This window comes from Panthera onca, chromosome E3 (assembly GCF_046562875.1).
Source record: "Panthera onca isolate mPanOnc1 chromosome E3, mPanOnc1 haplotype 2, whole genome shotgun sequence".
Classification (NCBI taxonomy): domain Eukaryota; kingdom Metazoa; phylum Chordata; class Mammalia; order Carnivora; family Felidae; genus Panthera; species Panthera onca.
The window spans coordinates 22,912,259-22,933,827 of record NC_138354.1 but is presented as its reverse complement, the minus strand read 5'-3'; the positions used below and the strand labels follow the sequence as shown (position 1 = coordinate 22,933,827).

Sequence of the window (21,569 nt, the reverse complement as noted above, 5' to 3'; positions counted from 1 at the left end):
GGATCAGAAGTGGTAGGAAACTCAGAAATCCAAGCTCGCCTAGTAGGAAGCGTGAAGGAACCCCAACCGCACACACTAGCGTGGAGAGGAATCATACCAGGGTCTTTGTGGAGACGTGACTCCCAGGGTGGGAGAGATGACCGGGGACCCTGGAAATCAACGGCTGGTACTGGGATGGGGATACAGTAGTTTCAAACCCATTTCTGAAAGCATTTGGCACTGAGCCAAATGAACTCATTCAGGAGTTTAGGGGACGTGTTGACACACGGTAGGTTCCCAGCCAGTGGACTGTAGGTAGAGAGGGTGGGGGGCTCTGAGAGAGGTCAGAAACCGAAATTCCTACAGGGACCAGGCAGGGAGGGGAAATGAGTGAAGCAGGCATGGTGCAAGACAATGGAGAATGGCAGGGACTGTGGAAAACTGGAAGGCTTATCCCTATGCGAGGGGGGCAACCCCTGCTCAGCCCCTGGGAATGTGTGTCCATTGTTGCTGTAAGTTGGGGTTTTTCAAAAAGGGCCAGAGGTTTACATTTTTATCTGACATTTTGTGATTTGTAAATGTAGTCAATTAACTTGAATTTTTAAGAAGCACCATATGAAGCAAATATAGCTTGTTTACAAAGTTGATAATGGCCCACGGGCTCCAGATTGTAACCTCTGAGCATCAAGGAGGACCGAGGCCAGGGATGGGAATGGGCTGTGCATGGACTGGAGGGAACCCAGTCTGTGGGGCCTGGGATGGGGGGATCCGACTAGAAAGATGGGGGAGGGCTCTTTGGATGGGATCTAAACAAGACCATAGGGGAAGTTCTGACTTTGAGGCTACGTGGATCCCCAGGCTCATCCCAGAGCTGGTCAATGGCCACAGCCTCCGAGGCTAGGAAGGGAATGCATTTTGTTCAAAGGCGAGGCTGATGTTTAACCTGTTGCACTGACATTACTGTACCAGTTTTGATAATCGTGAAATACTTTAAAACTGATTGGGAAATAACTGCCAGGCCCTCTGATCCTTCTCCTTCTACCTCTCCCCCATTTCTTCCCCTGCCAGCTCCCCACCACCTCTCTATGATCCAGCAACCAAAGAGTTAACTCCCAGCACTGCTGAACCTGCTCTTCCTTCTGATTGGCCAGTGGGCAGTACCTGAGCCGAAGTGATTAGAAATATCTCGATGCTCATCACTGGCTGCAGGTTACAGATGCCTACTTGGATTGGCATAAGCACAGAGGACCCAGGAGAGTCAGATGGAATTGGAGGACAGGATGCCAGGCCCCTGAGGGACGGGAACCAGGAGCGCCTTCCCTCGGGTCATGTGGCCTTTTGTCTTTGTTCCTCTCTGTTCCTTGGAGCCCACTGTAAAAAAAATGGCCCCCTCAGCCCCCAAGCTGCATGACCCCTGGCCTGCCTGTGTTCCACTCACTAAACGTGTGAGTCATTTGAGCCAAGCGCCTACCTCTGCGCCAGTCACCTGTGTCTGGGGGAGTAGGATGTCTCAAAGTGCAAACCCACCCATCTCAGAGATGGTGCTGGACATGAGCAGGCATGGACGGGCACCCTGAGAGATTTTCCTTGTGGGTCGTGGAGTCCCACAGCTGTGGGACTGTGGCTTTATCCCAAGCTCTCCCAGGTGGCAGAAGGGTGGAGGACAGCAGCGGTCAGGGGATGACCTGATTGGTCTGGGTGGTCTGAGGGATGGGGCGGTGGGTGGGTGGAGCTGGTACTTATAACCGTGAGCCCTCCTGAAAGCCCAGGAGCCCGGAGCAAGGTTGGAGGAGCCTCCACAGCCTCTAAATACACAAACTTGTCCCTGCAGCTTGTCTAATTGGCCTTCCTTTCTCCTGTCTGGCTCTAATCGGTCTTGCACGGTACTCCCCAAGCCATTTTCTGAAACAGCACGGGCATTGCTCAGGGGCTGTCAGTGGTTAGCAGGGGTGAATGGAGCCCCGCAGCTGCCACCACAGCTCACGAACCTCTTACTAGGTGCCACCCACTGTGCAAAGTGCTGTGTTGCCAAGGCCGGGGGGCCCTGGGCAAGTCACTGCACCCCTCGGCCCTCATCTGTGAAATGGGTGAAGTACCTACTTCACAGGGATGCTATGTGAAGTACATGAGTTAATGCCTGGTCAATCCCTGGAAAACAGTTCCTGGCATGCGTAAATGCTCAGTAAATGCTAACTCTCACTCATTATTAGTGAGCACCTTCTGTATGCCAAGTACAATATATGCCCCGGAGCAAAATTCCCTTGTGTTGCTTGCAGCTAAGCATTGGAGACATGGGATTAAACATGCAGTTGCAACACAGTGGTTAAATGCTCTGATGGGGAAGATCTGGGAGGGCAGGGTGTGGGGTTTTTGTTTTGTCTCGTTTTGTTTTTGGTTTCTTTCTGCCATTAGAGTGTGAATTCAGCGAGAGCAGGCATTCTGTCTCCTTGCTCACAGTTGTATCCCGATGCTTGGGACCACCCTGGCTGTCAGGAGTCACTAGCTGGGGGAATGAGTGAAGGAAGGAGGTGCTATTGTAGCTGGACCGGAACAGTGGGGCATTAATGAAGTTGGGGAGCAGGGAGAGAAGCTTAGTGCATCCCGGCTTCAGAGCCAGGCAGACCCTGGTGTGAATCCCCACGCTGCGGTGGGCCAGCTGAGTGACCTTGGGGAAAATCTCACTCTCTAGTCTGGGCCCGTTTCACTGGCGCTAAGATGGAAACGAATCGCACCTTCCAAATGGAATAGCTTGAAGGCTGGAGAAAGTGCGCGTGAGACATCCAGCATCCGCTTGGCACAGGGGCAGCTCTCGGTAAATGTTTCATTTCCCTTCCCATTCTTTGTGCCACTTGGCATCTCTTATTGTTGGAGAGACATGAAGGGACGGAGACGGTTCTTGGTGATACCTAGTCAGAAATGCTCAAAGCCTTCTCCCCGCCCCAAGATACTCTAAGGAGATGTATACATGGAGGAAAGTGAAACCCAGCAAGGAGGCCATTTATTACTATTTGGGATTTTGTCCCAAATCTCAAGGTCGACCTCTTGAGGCCCTCGGAGACCCCTTTTTTCTATACTAGGGAGGCCTCGGGAAATCGAAACCGTAATCAAAAGGAATTCTTGGCTTCTATAAGGTCAACATATCAGGGAATCCGAAGAGAGCACAAGAGCCAAGAAGAGAGAGAGAACTTGCCCCAGGCCACTCACTCCCAACCCTCTCAGGGCTGGACCACGGGATCTGAACCCACCCGTCTCCTGGGAGCTGAGAGAGCTAGGAGACAGAAAGAGAAAGATGACAGGTGCACCTTTCCACACGTGTGCAAGCTCCACCCACTGAGGCCGGGCCAATCAGTGCCTTGGAATCTGACCAACCAGATCTGTTCTGCTTCGAGGCGAGCGGGGAGTGAGGGAAAGCCCTGAGCTCCCCCTACAGGCCAACCCTGGTTATGAACAGGTGTTTCCCTGGAGCGTTTGAGGCAAGCATTTCTCAGCTCTAAGGTGAATGCCCCCAAAGCCTTCAGTGACTGAAGATGTTTTTAGTCAGCCTTATGAAGGTATTGTTTTCATGCAGGAAAAATTCACCTTTTTTACATACGCTAGAATTCAGTACAGTTTATCTAAAGAATCTTTCAGGAAAAACACTCATCACTTGAATAGCACATAAAATAACATCTACTCATTGTGTCTGTTTATTTTCTGTCTGTCGCAAGAATATCAGTTTTTAAAAATTTTTAATGTTTATTTATTTTTGAGAGCGAGAGAGAGGGTGAGTGGGCAAGGGGCAGAGAGAGAGGGAGGCAGAATCCGAAGCAGGGTCCAGGCTCCTAATTGTCAGCACAGGGCCTGACATGGAGCTCGAACCCACGAACCATGAGATCATGACCTAAGCCGAAGTCGGACGCTTAACCGACTGAGCCACCCAGGCGCCCCGCAAGAATATCAGTTTTAAGAAGGCACCTGCACCCGTAAACTCGTGGCGAGCAGAAGGAATGAGGGAAGAGATGGGTGGCATATACCAAAGGCTGCTGTGTCTGATGAGCCCTGGGTGGGAACCCAGGGTCCGCGTTCTCAGCTTCTGCGGTACACTGTTTCACGGGGAAAGCAGCTTTCCCGCTGGCTTTGGGGGAAGAGAAGAAGGAGCTTTGTAGCGAGCGCAGTGATGGAAGAGCCACTCTCGAGGGAGACAGACACCGTGCGAGCCAGAGGGACATGAACGAGTCCTGTGTAACCGAGAGCAGAGTGTGTATTTGGGGACACAGGTGGGATCATAAGGGAGATGTAGGGGTAATAATACGAGAGCGTGTACTGCTTACAGCGTGCCAGCTGGTTCGAAGATCTGTACACAGATGAATGCCTTTATTCTTCCCAGTGGTCTAACAAGCTTAGAGCATTATCATTACCTCCACTTTACAGACAAGGAAACGGAAACACAAAGAGGTTAAGTCACTTGCCCAAAGTCACATTGCTGAGAAGAACCCAGCTAGTTTATGCTCCAAAATCTGTACCTTTAACCACCGTACCACACTGCCAGGTTGTGAAGGGCATGCTTGTTAGGGAACCGAATAAGCTGCTGTAACAAATATCCCCCAAATACAGTGACTTAAACAAGACAGAAGGTAGGTTTTCTCTGAGGTGTCTGCCCAATGGGATGAAGTCCAAGGCCAGTAGTGTAGCTTTATTCTTTCAACACATGGCTCCAGGTTCGGGTCTGAGGTATTTGGTTCCAGTTCCTCCCTCAGAGGAAAGGAGGAAAGGGGCCAGAGAGGCGTGTACACATTCTTTTAAAGGCACACCTATCCTGCTGGCCAGAACTTCATCACACAGCCATACCAAAGCTTCCAGGGAGGCTGGGAAATGCGGTCTCTAATTGGGTGGCCACACTCTCTGCTCAAACTCAAGGGTTCTGTTATTAAAGAATGGCTATTGTTGGAAAAACTAGCAGTCTCTGCCACAACCTGCAGACTCTTCACTGGACGTTGAACTCTGTTCTGTAGGTGATGACGTATTAACAAATGGCCTTTAAGCAGGGGGTTTTATGCTCAGACTTGGGTTTTAGATCACTCTAAAAGTTCCCAAAGCTTGCGCAGAGGATAAAGGGGGAAGAAACAGAATCAAGGGGACCCGGTTAACTGTTAACTGTCTGCTGTCCCTGCAGGCCTCGCTTCAGGCAGGAGTCAGTGGGTGAGGCTCTCGATTGGAGGACTTGAAGCCCAGCAAATGTACTGGGGCTGCTGTGGGACCACCTGCTGTTCTAGTCGTCCATTCATTCAACAGCTCTTAATAAATGCATGTCTGAGCAGAACTCTGGTGATGGTCCTAACAGGTGTGGGGAACGCTGGGGGCCAGGTGCAGTTCTCGGCGAGTTCTCCTCTGATGCTCGATGCCGTGTGAGTCCTTGACATGCCACGCTGACACTGGTCTCTCTTGTTTGTTTCTCTTGGCCTTAGGACCCCCGGAGCAAACACAAGTTTAAGATCCACACATACTCCAGCCCCACGTTTTGTGACCACTGCGGGTCACTGCTGTATGGACTCATCCACCAGGGGATGAAATGTGACAGTAAGTACATTTGCTCAGTGGCGGCCTCTGGTGGCTGGGCTGCCTCCTCGTGGTTTGGAGCCTCCCAAGTCATGGGTGGGGCTGGTGTACCAGTTGTCTGTTGCTCAGTAATGAGCCTCTCACCCCCAAATCTAGCGGCATTGAAGTTAGCGATGCTGGCTTCAGAGCCGTTGGAGGCATGCAGGGTGTGGGCTCAGGCTCAGAGAGGACAGACAAGTCCCACCTCCTCTGTCCGGCAGGGCCCGGGGGTGGAAGGGGTTGGAGGAGCCCTTCTAAAGAGACTGGACGGGAGGGGTCCAGCCTGAGCCGCGCCCCTCTGTGCCCTCGCAGCCTGCATGATGAACGTGCACAAGCGTTGCGTGATGAACGTCCCCAGCCTGTGCGGCACAGACCACACTGAGCGCCGAGGCCGCATCTACATCCAGGCGCACATCGAGAGGGAAGTCCTCATCGTCGTCGGTAGGTGGCGCTGGCGCTCCGGCGCCAGCTCCGCGGGTCCCGTCTGTGTTTTGGGGGAGGGGAAGCTGGTGGAGGGATGGACAGTGCCAGGGGCGGGAAGGGGACTGCGTGACCCTGCCTCCCTCCTCCCCCCAGCCCCCATCACAGTCCCTCCCCGCTGCAGGCATCCTTAGAAAGTGTATCCCTCCCCCTTCCCACTCTCAGCCGATGGGCTGGCTGGAGCTGGGCGAAGTCCCCACTCCCCTTCTCTCCCTCTCCCTTTCCCACCCCGTTCCTTGTCTGTGGAGTGTCCAGTTCTGTTCCTTTAAGGTAGCCAAGAAGGAATGCTTGGTGCTTCCGCAGACTTTCCCAGTGGGGAAAATAGTCTTGGTGACAAACACCCAATTTGAGACTGTGACAACTTGGGCAGGAGGAGGGACGCAGTGTGCATCGCTGGGGGCGTTCCACGTATTTGAAATATTTCTTTCCAAACCTGACGGTGGCTGCGCTGGTCCCTGTTCTATTATTCCCTGTACTTTTTGCACTTCTGCAATATCCACACTAAGAAAGAGGGAGAATACAGCCGGTTGGGGAGGTGCAGGGGGAACTAGGGGAAGACAGGAGCAGGGCATCTGTTGCTCCTGGAATAGAACATTCAAGAAATAATTGGCCCTGACATGCGGAGCTCCAGCAAAACGGAAATGCAGCTGTGCGGAACTGGTAAATACTGAGCCATAAAGCTACAGTAAAACGCACACAAGAACAGGACTAAAACTTTGGAGGAATTCTCTCAAAGCCTTGTGACACAAATTATAGACTTTATAACTAATCCGTACAAACAAGGTTTTATGACTTGGTAACTTAGGAAACTGATCACACAAGGGACTGATTTTGCAAAAATTGGGTCTGCTTCTGAGGCCCCAGATTGGTTCAGCCGCTCTGTGCAGGGAGGGGCTTTACTTAAACCATGTAAAAATATCCCTGTAAACTACATCCCTGTTTTAAACTGAGGTTCATGATACCCAGTGAGCTCTTTAGAAACGTGCATTCCATTGAGTTGCTTTTTCCTTTAAAAGGAAGGCAAGTGGCCGATTTCTTGCCATAGGGATGTTTGGAGGAACCCGGGGGGGAAGCATGCTGGTTCTGGAGAAGAGGGTTTTCCTAGCTTCCTGGCGCTGGGGTTGGGCAAAAATGAGACCCTCCTGCCCTCTAGTGTCATTCTCTAGGAACTACGCCGGCTCAGATTATGTTATTGGGGGCAGCCAACATTTATGGAACCCATCATACACATGACCTGACTTAGTATAATGCCCTCAAAGTCCATCCATGGTTCCCACCACAAAAAAAAAAGGAAGTGATAATTATGTGATGTGATAGAGGTGTTAGCTGACGCTCTGGCAATAATCATACCACAATATATAAATGTGTCAAATCAACACATTGTATACAAACGTACATAGCATTTATATGCCACCTATATTTCAGTAAAAAAGCCTTTCGTGTTATCTCTTTAATCCCCACAACACCATTGTGAAATATCTACTATGCTCATTTTATGAATGAAGATAATTTAGAGGAGAAGTTAGGCTTCCAGGAACATACACCATTAGTAATGACGGCAATAATAAAGCAATAGCTAACTTTGGAATTGTTTCTAATGTGTCAATCCCTGTGCAGAGCACTTACAGGCATTATCTTGTTTACATTTTTTTAGTAACTCTAATGAGCTGAGTAGTAGTATCATTCTACTCATCAGGAAATAGGCTTAGAAAGACACTTTATCATCTAGGTCTGGTGGACTCTCTAGTACAATATACTGGGTTGCTTTTTAGTTTGGTTCTCCCCCCCACCCCCACCCCATGTATTTCCTTTGTGGTTTTGCTAGGTTACCTCTTAGGGGCATTTCTTGGAGAGTCTTTTTCTGATGTGGTACAATATAGCATCCCTTCAAATTCAAGGTCAAAGTCTTCCCCTTTATTTGCAGATCTGCTTGGGTGTATCTTGATCACAAGCTGATGATTCCCTGGCAGTCCCACTATATGCCTATGAACGAAGGGTATATAATTTCCTAGAGCTGCTCTCCTGAAGTGCCACAAACTGGGTGGCTTGCAACAGCAGGAGTTTATTCTCTAGCTGTTCCAAGGCCAGGAGTGTGACATCAAAGTGTCAGCAGACTTGGCTTCTTCTGGAGAACTCTGAGGGAGAGTCTGTTCCATTCTTCACTCTTAGCTCCTAGTAGTTGCTATCAATCTTCGATGTTCCTTGGCTTGTAGGTACATCATTCCGGTCTCTGCCTTCATCATCACATGGCATTCTTCCCTGGGTGTCTCTGTGTCCAAGGTTCCTCTTCTTATAAGGACACTAGTCATTGGATTATAGCTCCTCTAATCTAGCATGACCTCGTCTTAACTTAATTACATCACAAAGCCCTTATTTCCAAGTAAGATTACATTCACAAGTACTGGGCTTGGGACATGAATATATCTTGGGTGGGAGGACATAATTCAACCCATAACAAGGGGAAAGGAGGGAAGTTGGCTCCTTTAAAGTCAGGAGCAGGATATCTGCATGCCCGGGGTTCTGATAGCATTGATTCATCAGCTGTCAGTTTTCAGAGTTCTCTAAAAATAGAGACGAGATGGAGATTTTTGTTCAAGTGATTCATTGGGGCTGCTCACAGGAGAAGAGTGAGGACAGAGCAGGAAAAGCTAAGGAAGAGAATGGTCTCCATTGGACGCTCAGGCGTCAGCCTGATCCTCCCTCCCTGAGGCAAGGGAGGTGGCCTGTGAGGGTCAGTCCACCATGGACTGCATTGCCCTCCCCCCCTTCATATGTTGAAGCTCTAACCCAATGGAATAGTATTTGGAGATGGGGTCTTTAGGAGATAATTAGGAGTTGTCGCAATCATAATGGTGAGGCTCTCTGATGAGACTAGTGGCTTAAGAAGAGGAAGAGAAATAGATTTCCCTCTCTCCACCATGTGAGAGCACAACGACAAGGTGGCTGTCTACAAGCCAGGAAGAGGGCTCTCACCAGGAGCTAAAATGGTGTGCACCTGATATTGGACTTCCCTGCTTCCAGAACTCTGAGGAATAAATGTTTCTTGTTGTTGTTTAATTTTTTAAAAATGTTTATTCATTTTTTTGAGAGAGACAGAGTGTGAATGGGGGCGGGACAGAGAAAGAGAGAGAGGGAAACACAGAATCTGAAGCAGGCTCCAGGCTCTGAGCTGTCAGCACAGAGCCTGACGGGGGGCTCGAACCCATGAACTGTGAGATCATGACCCGAGATGAAGTCAGATGCCTAACCGACTGAGCCACCCAGGCGCCCCTTAAGTGTTTGTTGTTTAAGTCACCTAGTCTGTGGTGTTCTGTTTTGGCAGCCTGAGCTTACTGGATGGTCAGTCTTTGCTGCAGGCTGCTGGGGTCAGAGGTGGGAGGGTGGTGTCCTCCCAAGCTAGGTGGCTTCTGTGTGGCTGAGGGTGATTATCTGGACACAGGGGCACCGGTGAGCCTTTAATGGCCAACACTTACAGCAGCTGGGAGATGGGTGCATTGACCCAGTGTGGAGGGTCCTGGATGCCCAGATGTCCCTCCTTTCTCTCAAGCATCCTTCTGGTTTTGTGCTTGGGTCTCTAGGCCCTCCTGCCTGACCTCAGCCAGGTAGATCAGAGAGGAGAGAGCCCTTCCCAGCAGAGCTAGGGCCAAATCATCTCACCTGCAGACTGTAGAGTCGTGTTCAGTGTCCGGACCTTCTACTCACCAGCCCAGGACACTTTGCCATGTTTTCTGAATGTCACATGCTCTTCAGAAGTCCCATTGTGTCCAGAGGCCAGGTGCTTGTGAAAGATCTGAAGGTTTCCTCATCTCCCGTGGCTCCTGAAATCCAGGCTTGAGGTCTGCTGTCAGGGATCTTGCAGGTCAAGATCAGAATGGAAATCTGATCAGTTCTCTTTCTTTTAAAAACTGATTCGTGACTTCTCATTGCGTTAGGACAGAGAAGTCTCATGTGGCGGCCTCATTCTCTCTTCTCTGTCTCTTCTGCTTTTCTCTGAACCCTTCATCCTCTCCAGGATGCCCCCCCCCCCCCCGCCACCGCCATTGGACGATCTCTACACCTTCTGTTCCCTCAGTCTGGAATGCTCATCTTTGCCCTCTCATCTTCTTCCTGCAGGTAACTCTTCCCCCTTCTTGTAGGCCTAGCTCACCCTCACCATCAGGGAAGCTTCCCCTGACCTCTCACTATACTGGACACTCATGGTACCCTGAACTTGAGTTTGTGTCAGGTGCTGTTTCGTGTTGGCATGATTACGCCTACCTCTCCTGCTGGGCTTTAAGCTCCATGAGAGCAGGACAGTATCTGCTTTGGTTCACACTCTCCCCAGCACCTTGATTGATGGACATCACTAACTATTTGTGGCATCCGCGGATGTATGTATGAATGATACACCACTCTCCTAGGAAGGGAGACCACACAGAAACTCTTAAGGACCATGTCCAAGGTAAACAGCAAGTATTACTGAGACTGGGACCTACTCTTTGGAGCCATGACCACTGTCATTCCCTGGACAATGCAGAAAAAATCCAGAGCAGTGGGACTTGTAGAATAATAGAAAACCATATAGACATCATGAGGCCGAGCGTTATCATGGGAGCAGGCAATGCAATGTAGGAAAGCCCAGATCAAAGTTGTGCGATGCTCCTTGAGTTTACAAAGCCCAGGTTCTTATACATATCAACCCCTTTCAATTCAGTCTCTCTCTATTAACGTAACAACTGGCATCCCATTATTTACATTCTCATCTACCTTATGGCCATCTGCAAATCCTTAACCATATCCGTATTTGTATCCATAACTCTATCTCACAAAAATTGGGACTGTTTGTAAAGAAAAGCAGAAGGAGCAATTATTTTGATGTTTCTCTTCAAGACCCCTGTTCAAAGTCCTCCCCATTGTATTGTGCTGTACAGAACCTTCTTAGACTGAAGCATCTCCCAGAAAGAGTTAGGTACTCCCAATATTATGGTATTTTAATCCTTTCCAAGATCTGATATTCACACATCAAAAGGAGAAGAGCACCAAAGAGACTTAAGTCCTTGACAGGCTGTTGGGAAAAGTTGAGGATCACATCTACCTATACACCTTATCCCAAAAGAGATTTCAAAAGCACTCTTAGGAGAAAGGAAATCGATGTTGAAGGCTTACAGAAGACTCTCTTGTTATTTAAAGACTGTTTCAGGGTAGAGAAGGTTTTGGCCATCATGGGGACTCTAACAATGGGAAAAGAGTATAAGAAAACCTATGAGGGTGCCTTCGCCTTGATATTCCACTTGGGTATCTTTCTAAAGATAAAGCCAATATGGCAGGACATGGCCAGAAGAGCAGAGGGCAGACTTGGGTATGTGCTGTACCCTGAGGGGTGAGGTGGGAGGTGTGGGAGTAGTTTGGAGTGATTCGGTGTTTGCAGTATGAGAAAAGTGGCATCTTATGGGCAGAAAAGTAAGGTGCGCTCCCTAAGCATAGGTATTCATTCATTCAGGAAGGGCCTGAGTACCAGCTTGGATCTGATGACCAGTGACATCTAGTCTTTGTCTTCACGGAGCTCACAGCCTGGGGGGGGGAAGAGATGATTGTGTCATGAGGTGACATACTGTGTTGGTACCTTGGGGGCATACAGAGGGGCACCTGAAGCCTCCCAAAGGGAACCATGGCTGACTTGAGTCTGTAAGATGTATAGGAATTATCTGGATGGAGTGAGCTTTGTGCCAAGGTACTTGAGAAAAAAAAAAAAACACTAGCTGTGTTTATTAAGTGCTTCTTGCATGCTGTACATAGATCAGTTCATTGATCTTCACAGCCATCCTCTGTCATGGGTGTTATTATCATCCCCCTGTCACATGTGAGGAAACTGAGGCACAGAGCCAGTTGAGTAACTTTCTAGGAGTCGCACAGTAAGTGGTGGGTCTCACATTTGAGCCCAGGCACTCTGGCTCCACAGCCACATTCTCACCAGGATACCATGTCCCAGGGAGAAGGAATACCGTGCAAGGTGCACACGAGTGGGGACACCAGAATGGCAGGGGTGTAGGAGACTATTAGCTCTTGAGTGTGGCTTTCTTTCCCTACATTCTGGCTATAAACTCCTCTAGAATCCATTCACTCACTCTCCCAGTCATTCACTTATTCATTCAACAATATTAGTTGAGTTTCTACTTTTCACCCAGCGTATTCTAGACCCTTGAGTTACAGCAGGGGATAAGACAGGTCTCTTTGCCTGGATGAACATTGGCCTTGCCAATGCCCTTGGGACCCTTGGGATCTTTTCTTACCTTTCTTCCTTCTGTTAGCCATAAGGAATCTCATTCTTGTCATGAAAATCCACTCCCCTTCAAAACTTTTTCTCAAGACACTCAGTGCCCACAAATCCCCTACATTAATGTGATTTCCTCTTTAAAACCTCTGAGGTTTGGAAGTTTGGGACACAGAGCAAGAATGACCTAAAGGCTGTTTCTGCTTTTGGCATCACCACGCACTTCTACTGAGCTGACTTTCTGCTTTAAAGGGAAAGAGAAGAGGGGGAAGAACAGGAAAATGTGAAGAAAGAGAGTACAGATAGAATAATATCTCAAAATATTTTCCAGCTGTGCATCAATTGCAGGTATATAAAATGATCATAAATTAGGCCACTAGGACCCACTAGGGGGCAGTCTCTGCCTTCAATGCCATTCCTACCCACAAAGGATCTTTTTATAAAGATGCCCAAGTTTTACAGAATGAGATGAAACCACAGCATCATCATTGCCCATAACGGACACAGAGTACAGCTCAGCCCCCTCCCCCTTACCTCTGTTAAACAGGTGGGTCACTGAGGCCCAGAGAAAGGAAGTAACTTCTCAAAGCCATTCGTTATGGGACAGGGGTAGGATCCAGTTCCTGTGGATTTCCCCCTCCCTTGTATGTTACTGCTTAGTATTTTTCCCCAATGTTGTATTAAGAGAAATGTCCAACATACAGCAAAGCTGAATGAATTAAATTTTTTTCAATGTTTATGTGTATTAGAGAGAGGAAGAAAATATGAGCAGGGGAGGGGCAGAGAGAGATACGGAATCGGAAGCAGGCTCCAGGCTCTGAGCTGTCAGCGCAGAGCCCGATGTGGGGATGGAACCCACGAGCTGTGAGATCATAGCCTGAGCCGAAGTTGGACGCTCACGCGACTGAGCCACCCAGGCAACCCCCTCCTTTTTTTAAAAAAATGATTATTCATTTTTGAGAGAGAGAGAGAGAGAGAGAGAGAGAGCGAGCATGAGCAGGGTAGGGGCAGAGAAAGGGCGACAGAGGATCCGAAGCGGGCTCTGTGCTGACAGCATTGACCCGATGCTGGGCTTGAACTCATGAACTGTGAGATCATGATCTGAGCTGACATTGTAAGCTCAACTGGACTGAGCCACCCAGGCGCCCCAAAGCTGAAAGAACTTTACAGGGCAAACCATTTGTTCACCCACCTAGAACCTGCCATTAACATTTACTACACTTGCTTAATCACTGTCTGTCCCCCTTACCCTCCCTGCATCGACCAGTCTTATTTTTGACACGTTTCAAAGCAGATCGAAGACAGCAATTTAGTTTTTCTCCTGAACACTGAAGCATGCAAACCACCAGCTGGAAGACGACACTTATTTACGGTTGTGGTGTTTCTTTACATTTGAGGTAAAATTTGCAAACAGTGAAGTGCACACATCTTCACTGTACGATGGCTGAGTTTTGACAAATACGTTCTGCTGTGTCACCTCAACCCCCATCAAGTTAAGCCTTTTTTTTTTTTTTTTTTTTAATGTCACAGCTGCTATTGAGGGTCTGGTAAAAGCTGCGAACACCATCTGTCCTCAGGAAAGTGCCCAGTGTGTGCAGACACGAGTGCCCCACACACCCCACACACCCCACACACACGTGGGAGCTGTGGTAATGGAGCCGCCATGGCACCACGAGCCCTTAGACTACATCACGCTCCTTAGTTGTTGGATTTTTTGTTTTGAGAAAGTAATGCAGTAAAATGGGTTTGTTGAAAATACTTCATTGTGTGCTCACTGGAGAGCGAATTGCCTTGAAACAAAGACGGCAAGACACCCGCTGCTCTTCATTGTTTTTTTAATGAAGAAATTGAGTTAAATCATGTCTCTGTCTATGCAGCTTTAGCCGTTTTTCTCAGTGCATCCTGGATAGTTGTTTGCACACCTGTGAGGCCAGGGGATCCTTGCCCACCCTTCCTTTGAAGCCTTATTATGGGCTGTGAGGTACTCAAAAAGAGTTGTTTTGAGATGGAGGGAGCCAAACTCATTCTACTCAGTGTTCTTTCCCCTCTTTCTAATGTTTACTCTCATCAGAATTATCAATGTTGATCTGGAGCAGGGTTGGCAAACTATGGCCTGTGCATATGGCCACTGCACGTTTTTGCAAATAAAGTTTTATTAGAACATAGCCACATCATTCATGTACATACTGACTATGGCCACTTTGGTGACATAATCGTGAGTTCATTGAGTGGCTGTGGTAGAGCCTGGATGATCTGCAGAAACTAAAATTATTACTTTCTGGCTCTTACCAGAAACAGTTTGGCAACCCTTGACCTGGAGGAACATCTTTGATGTAATATTAAGTGAGAAGATCAGGTGGCATAAAAATACATTTTGTATGATCTCATTTCGAAGAAATAAACGGCCGCAACAGACACTTCCTATGTGTGAAGTGATGTTTGTGTATTTTTATAAGGATGGGAAGGAAGGTGTGGAGGGATACAGACCAGGGTGTAAACACCGGGATCGCAGAAGGATTGGGAAATAGGAGCAGAGAGAGACTGGGGTTGCGGAGGGTGCTCTTTATATGTCTTAGGAACTGATTCTCCGGTTGCTGTAAACCTATTACTTACAAGTTGTGATTTTTCAAACGTAAGATAAAAATCTCCGAATAGGAAAAATGAATTCAAATGAAATTCTCCACCCGCAGTAGCAGCGAAAATTAAGCGGCCGATGCCAGCGACAGGGTGTTTGTGGCTTCTGGGAGGACTGCTGGGTGAGTCTGAGCTGGGGCAGAGCCGGGCCCAGGCCCTGCCTGGGTGTTTGCGGGTTTTCGTTGTCACTAGCGTGCGCCTCTGTGTGACATTCATCCTGTGAGCTGGGCCTGAGTTCTGACCCTCCTGGTGTTTGCCATTTGATGCCTGTTTGCAGCCCTTTTAGCAGCAACTCCCTGGCGAGATCCCTGAGACACACAACCCGCCCGCCCCCTCCACCCCGCCCCCAGGTCTAACTTCCTTGACTCAAAAAGCTTGTAATGCTCTGGTGCCTTCCGATTCTGTTCCCCGTAGTGTGGCCGCCCCAAGCCTCGGAGTTTCATTTGGGGGCGTTCACGCTTCAGGAATCGCAAGGCACCGGCTGCGCTAAGTGGGGCCTGTGGACCAGCGGCGTCGGCACCAGCTGGAGAGCTGGTTCGAAATGCAGAGCCTCGTGTTCCATCCAGGCCTGTGGAATCAGAGTCTGCATTTCCACAAAATCCCAGGTCATCTGTATTCCATCACCCTTGCTCAATCGAAATGAAACAGGACGGTGTGCCGTGTCCACTAGGTGGCAGGCGTTACCCGTGCCCACACAGGCGGCCACAGGCGGACGGACGTGCCTGGGATGGTTTTGTGACATCCAGCCTCACCTTGGCTGTGGTATTTCAGAGGTCACAAAGCTTCGGTGTCCTGGACCTACCTGCTTGCCCTGGGGTAGACCTCATGAAGCACGAGCGCCTGGCAGGAGTCGCTTGTGTGAAATGACCCAGAACCTTTTCTCCCTGGTTTGCCTTTGACTCCCAGCATCCAGAGGGAGAGGGCTTACCTAGCTCTCCAGTCACCAGCCTCCAGCCTGCTTTTCTCATTGACTTGCTGCGAGTCTGTACTAATTGCAGGCCAATATAGTCTGGCTCTGGAGGAAGGGCTTTGTGGAGTCAGGCCTGGGTTCGAATATTGGCTTCCCTACTTCTTCAGTAACAGGGTGCCTCCTGTGTGTGGGCACTGCTTACTATTACAAATAAGACCCCTGCTCTTGTGGCCCCTGAGTTCTTTCTAACAGTCAAAAAGGACGGTAAAGTCGACAAAATACTTTCAGACCACAATAAAGGCCATAAAGAGAGTAAAAACAGCAGAGTGTTGTGATTGAGGGTGGCCTTCGGGTGTGGGCAGGGATGCTAGCTTTTGGTTGAGACCTGCATGATGAGCAGGAGGGAGCCAGCTCCTGAAATCCAGGGGAGGGACATGCCAGGCAGAGGGACAGCACGGCCAAAGGCCCTAGGGAGAAGAGAGGTGGGCTTAGGCATTATGTTCGGAACTGACAGGAAGTGGGGTGGCTGGAGCCTAGTGATGGGGGTGGTGGGGGGAGGAGGCTGCAGGGGACTTAGATCCTGGGAGTACTTGTGGAGCCAAGGTCACTGTGTTCAGTCCTCACTGCCATCCTTAGTCATTTTATTTTCCTCATTCCTTAAAGAATCTGAGCACCTGCCTCTGGTCACCCAGTCAACACATGGGGGAGGCAGGGTTTGCACCCAGGATCCGTCTGTTGGATTCCAGCATATCAGGGCATCTGTTGGAAAGATACAGTTTGAGGCTATGAGGGTATTAGAACAGAGACACAGCCAGCACGCCAAGGGGAGAGTGGCAGGAGGTGGTTTAACGTTGGCAATTCCCTGAGTGCACAGATTAGCATCAAGCCCATAGGAGAGACCTCATCTTTTGCCTGTTGCCTCTATGGGGTCCCCACCTTTCTTGCAGTTGTAGTTTTGGTGAGGGAGGGAGCAGTATGGGCCCAAGACATCCCAGAGAGCTCCCTGGAGGAGGCAGCATGGGTACTGGATAGAGGGGGAGGGAAGAGAGGAAGGCTGATGGTTGACACCTAATGGATGTGCACATGACCCTGGTGCCGGGTTGGCCGCCTCGGGGAAGAAAAGGCTAAAGGGGTGGGTGGTGAGGGGATACTGTTCAAGATCTTGAGCTGCCTCTCTGACTGACTGGGGTTCTTTCCTGCTGCTATTGCCAGCAAGAAACAGAGCAGTAACAACACGTGGGGTAAGAGGTGCCGGGCCCCGGGCTGCATAAGTCCCTTCCCAGTCACCTCCTGAAATCCCATCAATGACCCTATGAGATAGTTGCTAATATCATCTCCATTTTACAGATGAGGAAACTGAGGCACCAAGGGAGGGGCGGGGGGGGGGGGTTCAAATAACTTGCCCAAGTCAAATGGCCGGGGAGGAGTGCAACCGGGACTTGATGCCGTCTGTCCTGCCTCTGTCCTGAGCTGGCAGGTGGTGATGGCGGAGACTATTAGCAGCTTCCTTTTCTAAAATTTGTTTTTAATGTTTATTCATTTTTGAGAGACAGAGACAGAGCACGAGCAGAGGAGGGGCAGAGAAAGAGGCAGACACAGAATCTGAAGCAGGCTGCAGGCTCTGAGCTGTCGGTACCGAGCCCGACATGGGGCCCGAACTCAAAACCACAAGATCATGACCTGAGCCAAAGTCGGATGCTTAACTGACTGAGCTACCCAGGCACCCCCTACAGCAGCTTCCTTTTCTTTTCTTTTCTTTTCTTTTCTTTTCTTTTCTTTTCTTTTCTTTTCTTTTCTTTTCTTTTCTTCTCTTTTCTTTTCTTTTTTCTTTTCTTTTTTCTTTTTTTTTTTTTTTTTTAACATTTATTCATTTTTGAGAGACAGAGAAAGATAGAGACAGAGCATGAGTGGGGAAGGGGCAGAGAGAAAGGGAGACACAGAATCCAAAGCAGGCTCCAGGCTCTGAGCTGTGAGCACAGAGCCCGACATGGAGCTCAAACCCACAAACCGCGAGATCATGACCTGAGCTGAAGTCAGACAGACGCTCAACCGACTGAGCCACCCAGGCCGCTTCCTTTTCTAAAACACTTGACATGCGCTTGTCTGGTGACCTCTACAGGCATTCCCTCGGTGAATCTGGCTCACGACTTCCCCTGTCAGTGTGCTTCTTTCCATTCTACGGAAGAGGAAACAGGCGCACGACCCGGCTCCCTTGTGTGATGGAGATTTTGCTTCATAGGATTCCGTTTTCCCAATGCCCCCATTCATCAGTTTATCTCCTTTGGGAGTATGAGAGCCAGTGTTTGCTGGATTGTGAGCCTGGGATGATGCCCCCTCTTGAAGGCAGCCTATCTTTTTGCAGAAAGGCAGACTTCACTGGCCAAGACCTGCCCAAATGCGCATCTCGTAGGGTCATTGAGAGAAGCCCACCGGCAGTGTATGTAATGTTTAGAACACCACCTGCTATGTCCCAGGGGTGCTGTATGTATTTGCTGTTCTTTGGATTGGCATGGTTTTCCCTGCCCTTTCTGAGTTTCCTGGCTGATTTTTGCTGGATTTGCCGAATTGGGAGTTTCCTGTTGAGTGACGTTTTTATTTCCTTCCAAAGTGGCCATGTCAGGACGTGGGTTTCCCGAGGCAGAAGTCCAGCTTTTCGGAGACCCCGCCTGTAACGGCAGGCAGAGAGAGCTCTTTGGTCAGAGGCACCCCCAATGCATGTCAGCTGTTGTTATTTCTCTCGTTACCTCGCTCCCTGGCTCCATGTGTCCTGGAAAACTTATGACACCTAAGCCGAGTCTTTTACGACACATTCGGTTCTGCCTAAAATGGCCTGCGAGATGTTATCTGGCCAGCGAGGTGTTCAGGGCACATGACTTGTAAATCTGCCGCCTGAAGACACGCTGTCCCAATTATATACACAACCAGCATTTACTGAGCATTTACTATATGCCAGGTGTTTTAAGGAGACCGTCTCAAGTCATGTTCACCTTGAACCTTTGAAGTTTTCCCCATTTTTTAGGGGAAGAGGCTGCATGTGGGAGACGTTAAGCAACCGGCTTAAAAATCGCAGTTATGAAGTGGCAGACCAGATCCCGGGCTGTGTGATTCCGGGGCCTGTGTTCCCAACCGCTACCCACCCCCCCTCGGCTCTCTTGAGTGCTCTGGGTCAGCTCAAGCTAGTTAGGAATTGAGGGCATCCAGAAAGTGAGAGGGAGAGGGATAGAATAAAGTTCACAGCAGAGTCTTGAAAGCATTCTCATTTACAAATAAAAAGGTGTTCACGGGGTGTTCAGGTTACACTGGGAAACATCAGGATACAAAGGGGTTTGAGCACGGGGGAGGGGCAGGGCTCCATGGCAGAACCCACTGCTCACCTAGCGCTGTGGGTGCTGGGCCTTGTGAGGCTTCGGTATTCAGGGAAATCAGAGCCACTCTGAGAACCATGGAACAAGGGGTTTACCGGAGGAATTAGATCTTACGCAATTTTGGAGAAGCTGGGGACGGGAAGATCTCTGGGAGGGGGAGTCAGGAGACCCGGAGGAAGGACCACGGCACAGGTGGATGGGGTGAAGTTAGTGGGCGATCCCAGAAGCCAGGCCCAGCGAGCTGCTACAGCAGATATTAATGAACTTGGGGAAGCTTCTCCTTGGCTCATCCAGTGCAGGTACGCTAGGAGGCTGGCATTGACCTGAAGACATTCTTAGGTGCCCCAGCATCTTTCATTTCCCAGGTGAAGCTGCCCCAGCTCCTTCAGCCACTTGCTAACACCTTGCTAACACAGCCCGGAGCCCCAGTGGGTGTAGGTGTGCACCTCCTCACCTGCCCGAAGCCAGAGCTCTTCCCAGACCCCTCTCCAAGTGAAAGAGCTCCAGTATCCAGCAGGAGGCCCTGCGTGAAGGAGAATCCTCCAGTGCTACGGCAAAGAGAGGGGCTGTCACTTTCCTTGTTCTACGTCGGTGGCTTTCAGTCGTTCCTGACCGCAGCCCGCTATGCTGTGTTACAGATCACGGACACACGCACACATTCACAACTGAAATCGAGCCGTCACGAAATAATACTCCCCTCTCCTCACGCCATTGCGGCACTCTGATGTGGTATCTTTCCTTCCGCAGCCTTGTATTCTGGTCTGTTCTGTTCTCCTTCCTTTAAGAAAATCTTTTAAGAAAAATGGCCTAGACTCTCTCAATTGATTTCACTGACCGTTGACCTGCCATTTGAAAAATCAGTGTTGTAGTCAACATGATTCCCTTTCCACATCCCGAGATGACATTATTCTTTTGTTTGCAGGGTGGGGGGTGAGGGTTTGGGCTCAGGCCAGCCACATCGCCCTATTGATTAATCATGGGTTTACAGTCAGTGAAACCTCTCCGCCTACCACACCAGGTGCTGCTGGCCTACGTTCCCCATGTTCCTATGCAGGTTTTTGGTTTTTTCCAGACTCAGGGTTGGGCCGGATGTATTTCATCTTCTTGGCTGTGGCCCTTTTCTCTGGGGCCGTGTCGAGAGCTTTTTGTATCCCGTCACTCTTGTGCCAATTGCCTTCTGGATGTCACCTCTTTGACACTGTTCTTTGTGTTAGGTCTGTGCCTCTTCCCCTCCCCCACCTGTCTAATGTCGATATTATTATTATTCAGAACCTGGGCTTGAAATGTCTTTGGCCCCAGACTGCCTTAGCAGGGGTGCCACAGACTGGGTCTTCAGGGAAGGGGTTGGTGACTCGGGCTTGGGGGCTGAAAGTGAACTCAAAAGGCCTATTTCCCTGGCCTGGCTACTGGTGGGTCTTGGGCCCAGGGCACACTGGCAATGAGGAGGTGATTGTCATTGAAAGGGGAGTTTGTTATTCATGGTTCCCAAGAGGAGGAGGCCACGCCTCGCCACCCCACGCAGGGCCACACAGGGGAGCACCGGCTCAGTCGGGAGGCAGGGGGTTGGAGGGGGACTTGTGGGGAGGAGCCTTTCTTGTGGTTTCCGTGGGAAGGAACAGGTGAGGCAGGGGAAGCAGGCTTAGGACTGGCTCCTTTGAGTAATAGCAGGCTCTGAGGTGCAGGCACTGTCTCTGGTTTTCTGGTACCCGGGGGGAGGTCAGTGCAGGGGAACAGTGGCCTGGGGTGTAAGGGCTTCACAGAGGAGATGATTGGGGTGTGAGGTGGGGATTGGTTGGTTGGCTTTTGAAAGGTGCACTTGTTACTTCCTGGAACTGGCTAGCCCTGGGAAGGGTCAGCAAAGCCCCAGATGTCAAAGCATCAGAGATACAGAAAATAAAAAGCTATGATTGATACATTTTAGACTAGAGTTAAAGAACCCAGTGTGCATTGAAGAGCGTATGATGAAAAGCAACATCCCCTGCCCCAACCCCGGTTCCGCTCTGGAGGGCTATGCGTCTCAAACCTGAACTTCTATCAGAATCACCTGGAGACTGCCCCACCCCCTGGAGTTTCTGAGTCTGTAGGTCTGTGGTACACCTGAGACTCTGAATTTCTAACAAGTTCCCAGGGGTGGTCAATGTATCATCATACTAGGGGACCACACTTGAGAACCACCATTTTTTAAAGTATTTTTTAAACTTATTTACTTATTTTGAGAGAGAGAGAGAGTTTGAGCAGGGGCGGGGCAGAGAGAGAGGGAGAGAGAGAGGATCCCAAGTAGGCTCTGCACTGAGCCTGACCCAAGGCTCAATCTCACAAATTGTGAGATCATGACCTGAGCCGAAATCAAGAGTCAGACGCTTGACCGACTGAGCCA

The 21,569-nt window shown here is 49.7% G+C and overlaps 1 protein-coding gene across 5 annotated transcripts in view; it reads left to right on the top strand.

Moving 5' to 3' along the window:
• The window catches only part of PRKCB (protein kinase C beta), a 331,373-nt gene that overhangs the window by 162,669 nt on the left and 147,135 nt on the right, over window positions 1-21,569 (top strand). For all 5 annotated transcript variants that reach the window (XR_013552994.2, XM_078440467.2, XM_078440469.2 and 2 more), the window contains 2 exons: window positions 5,424-5,535; window positions 5,866-5,994. Coding sequence is in view for 4 of the 5 variants with exons in the window: in XM_078440467.2 (XP_078296593.1) it covers window positions 5,424-5,535; window positions 5,866-5,994 (241 nt within the window). In the remaining variant the exon portion in view is untranslated. The remainder of the gene's footprint in view (window positions 1-5,423; window positions 5,536-5,865; window positions 5,995-21,569) is intronic.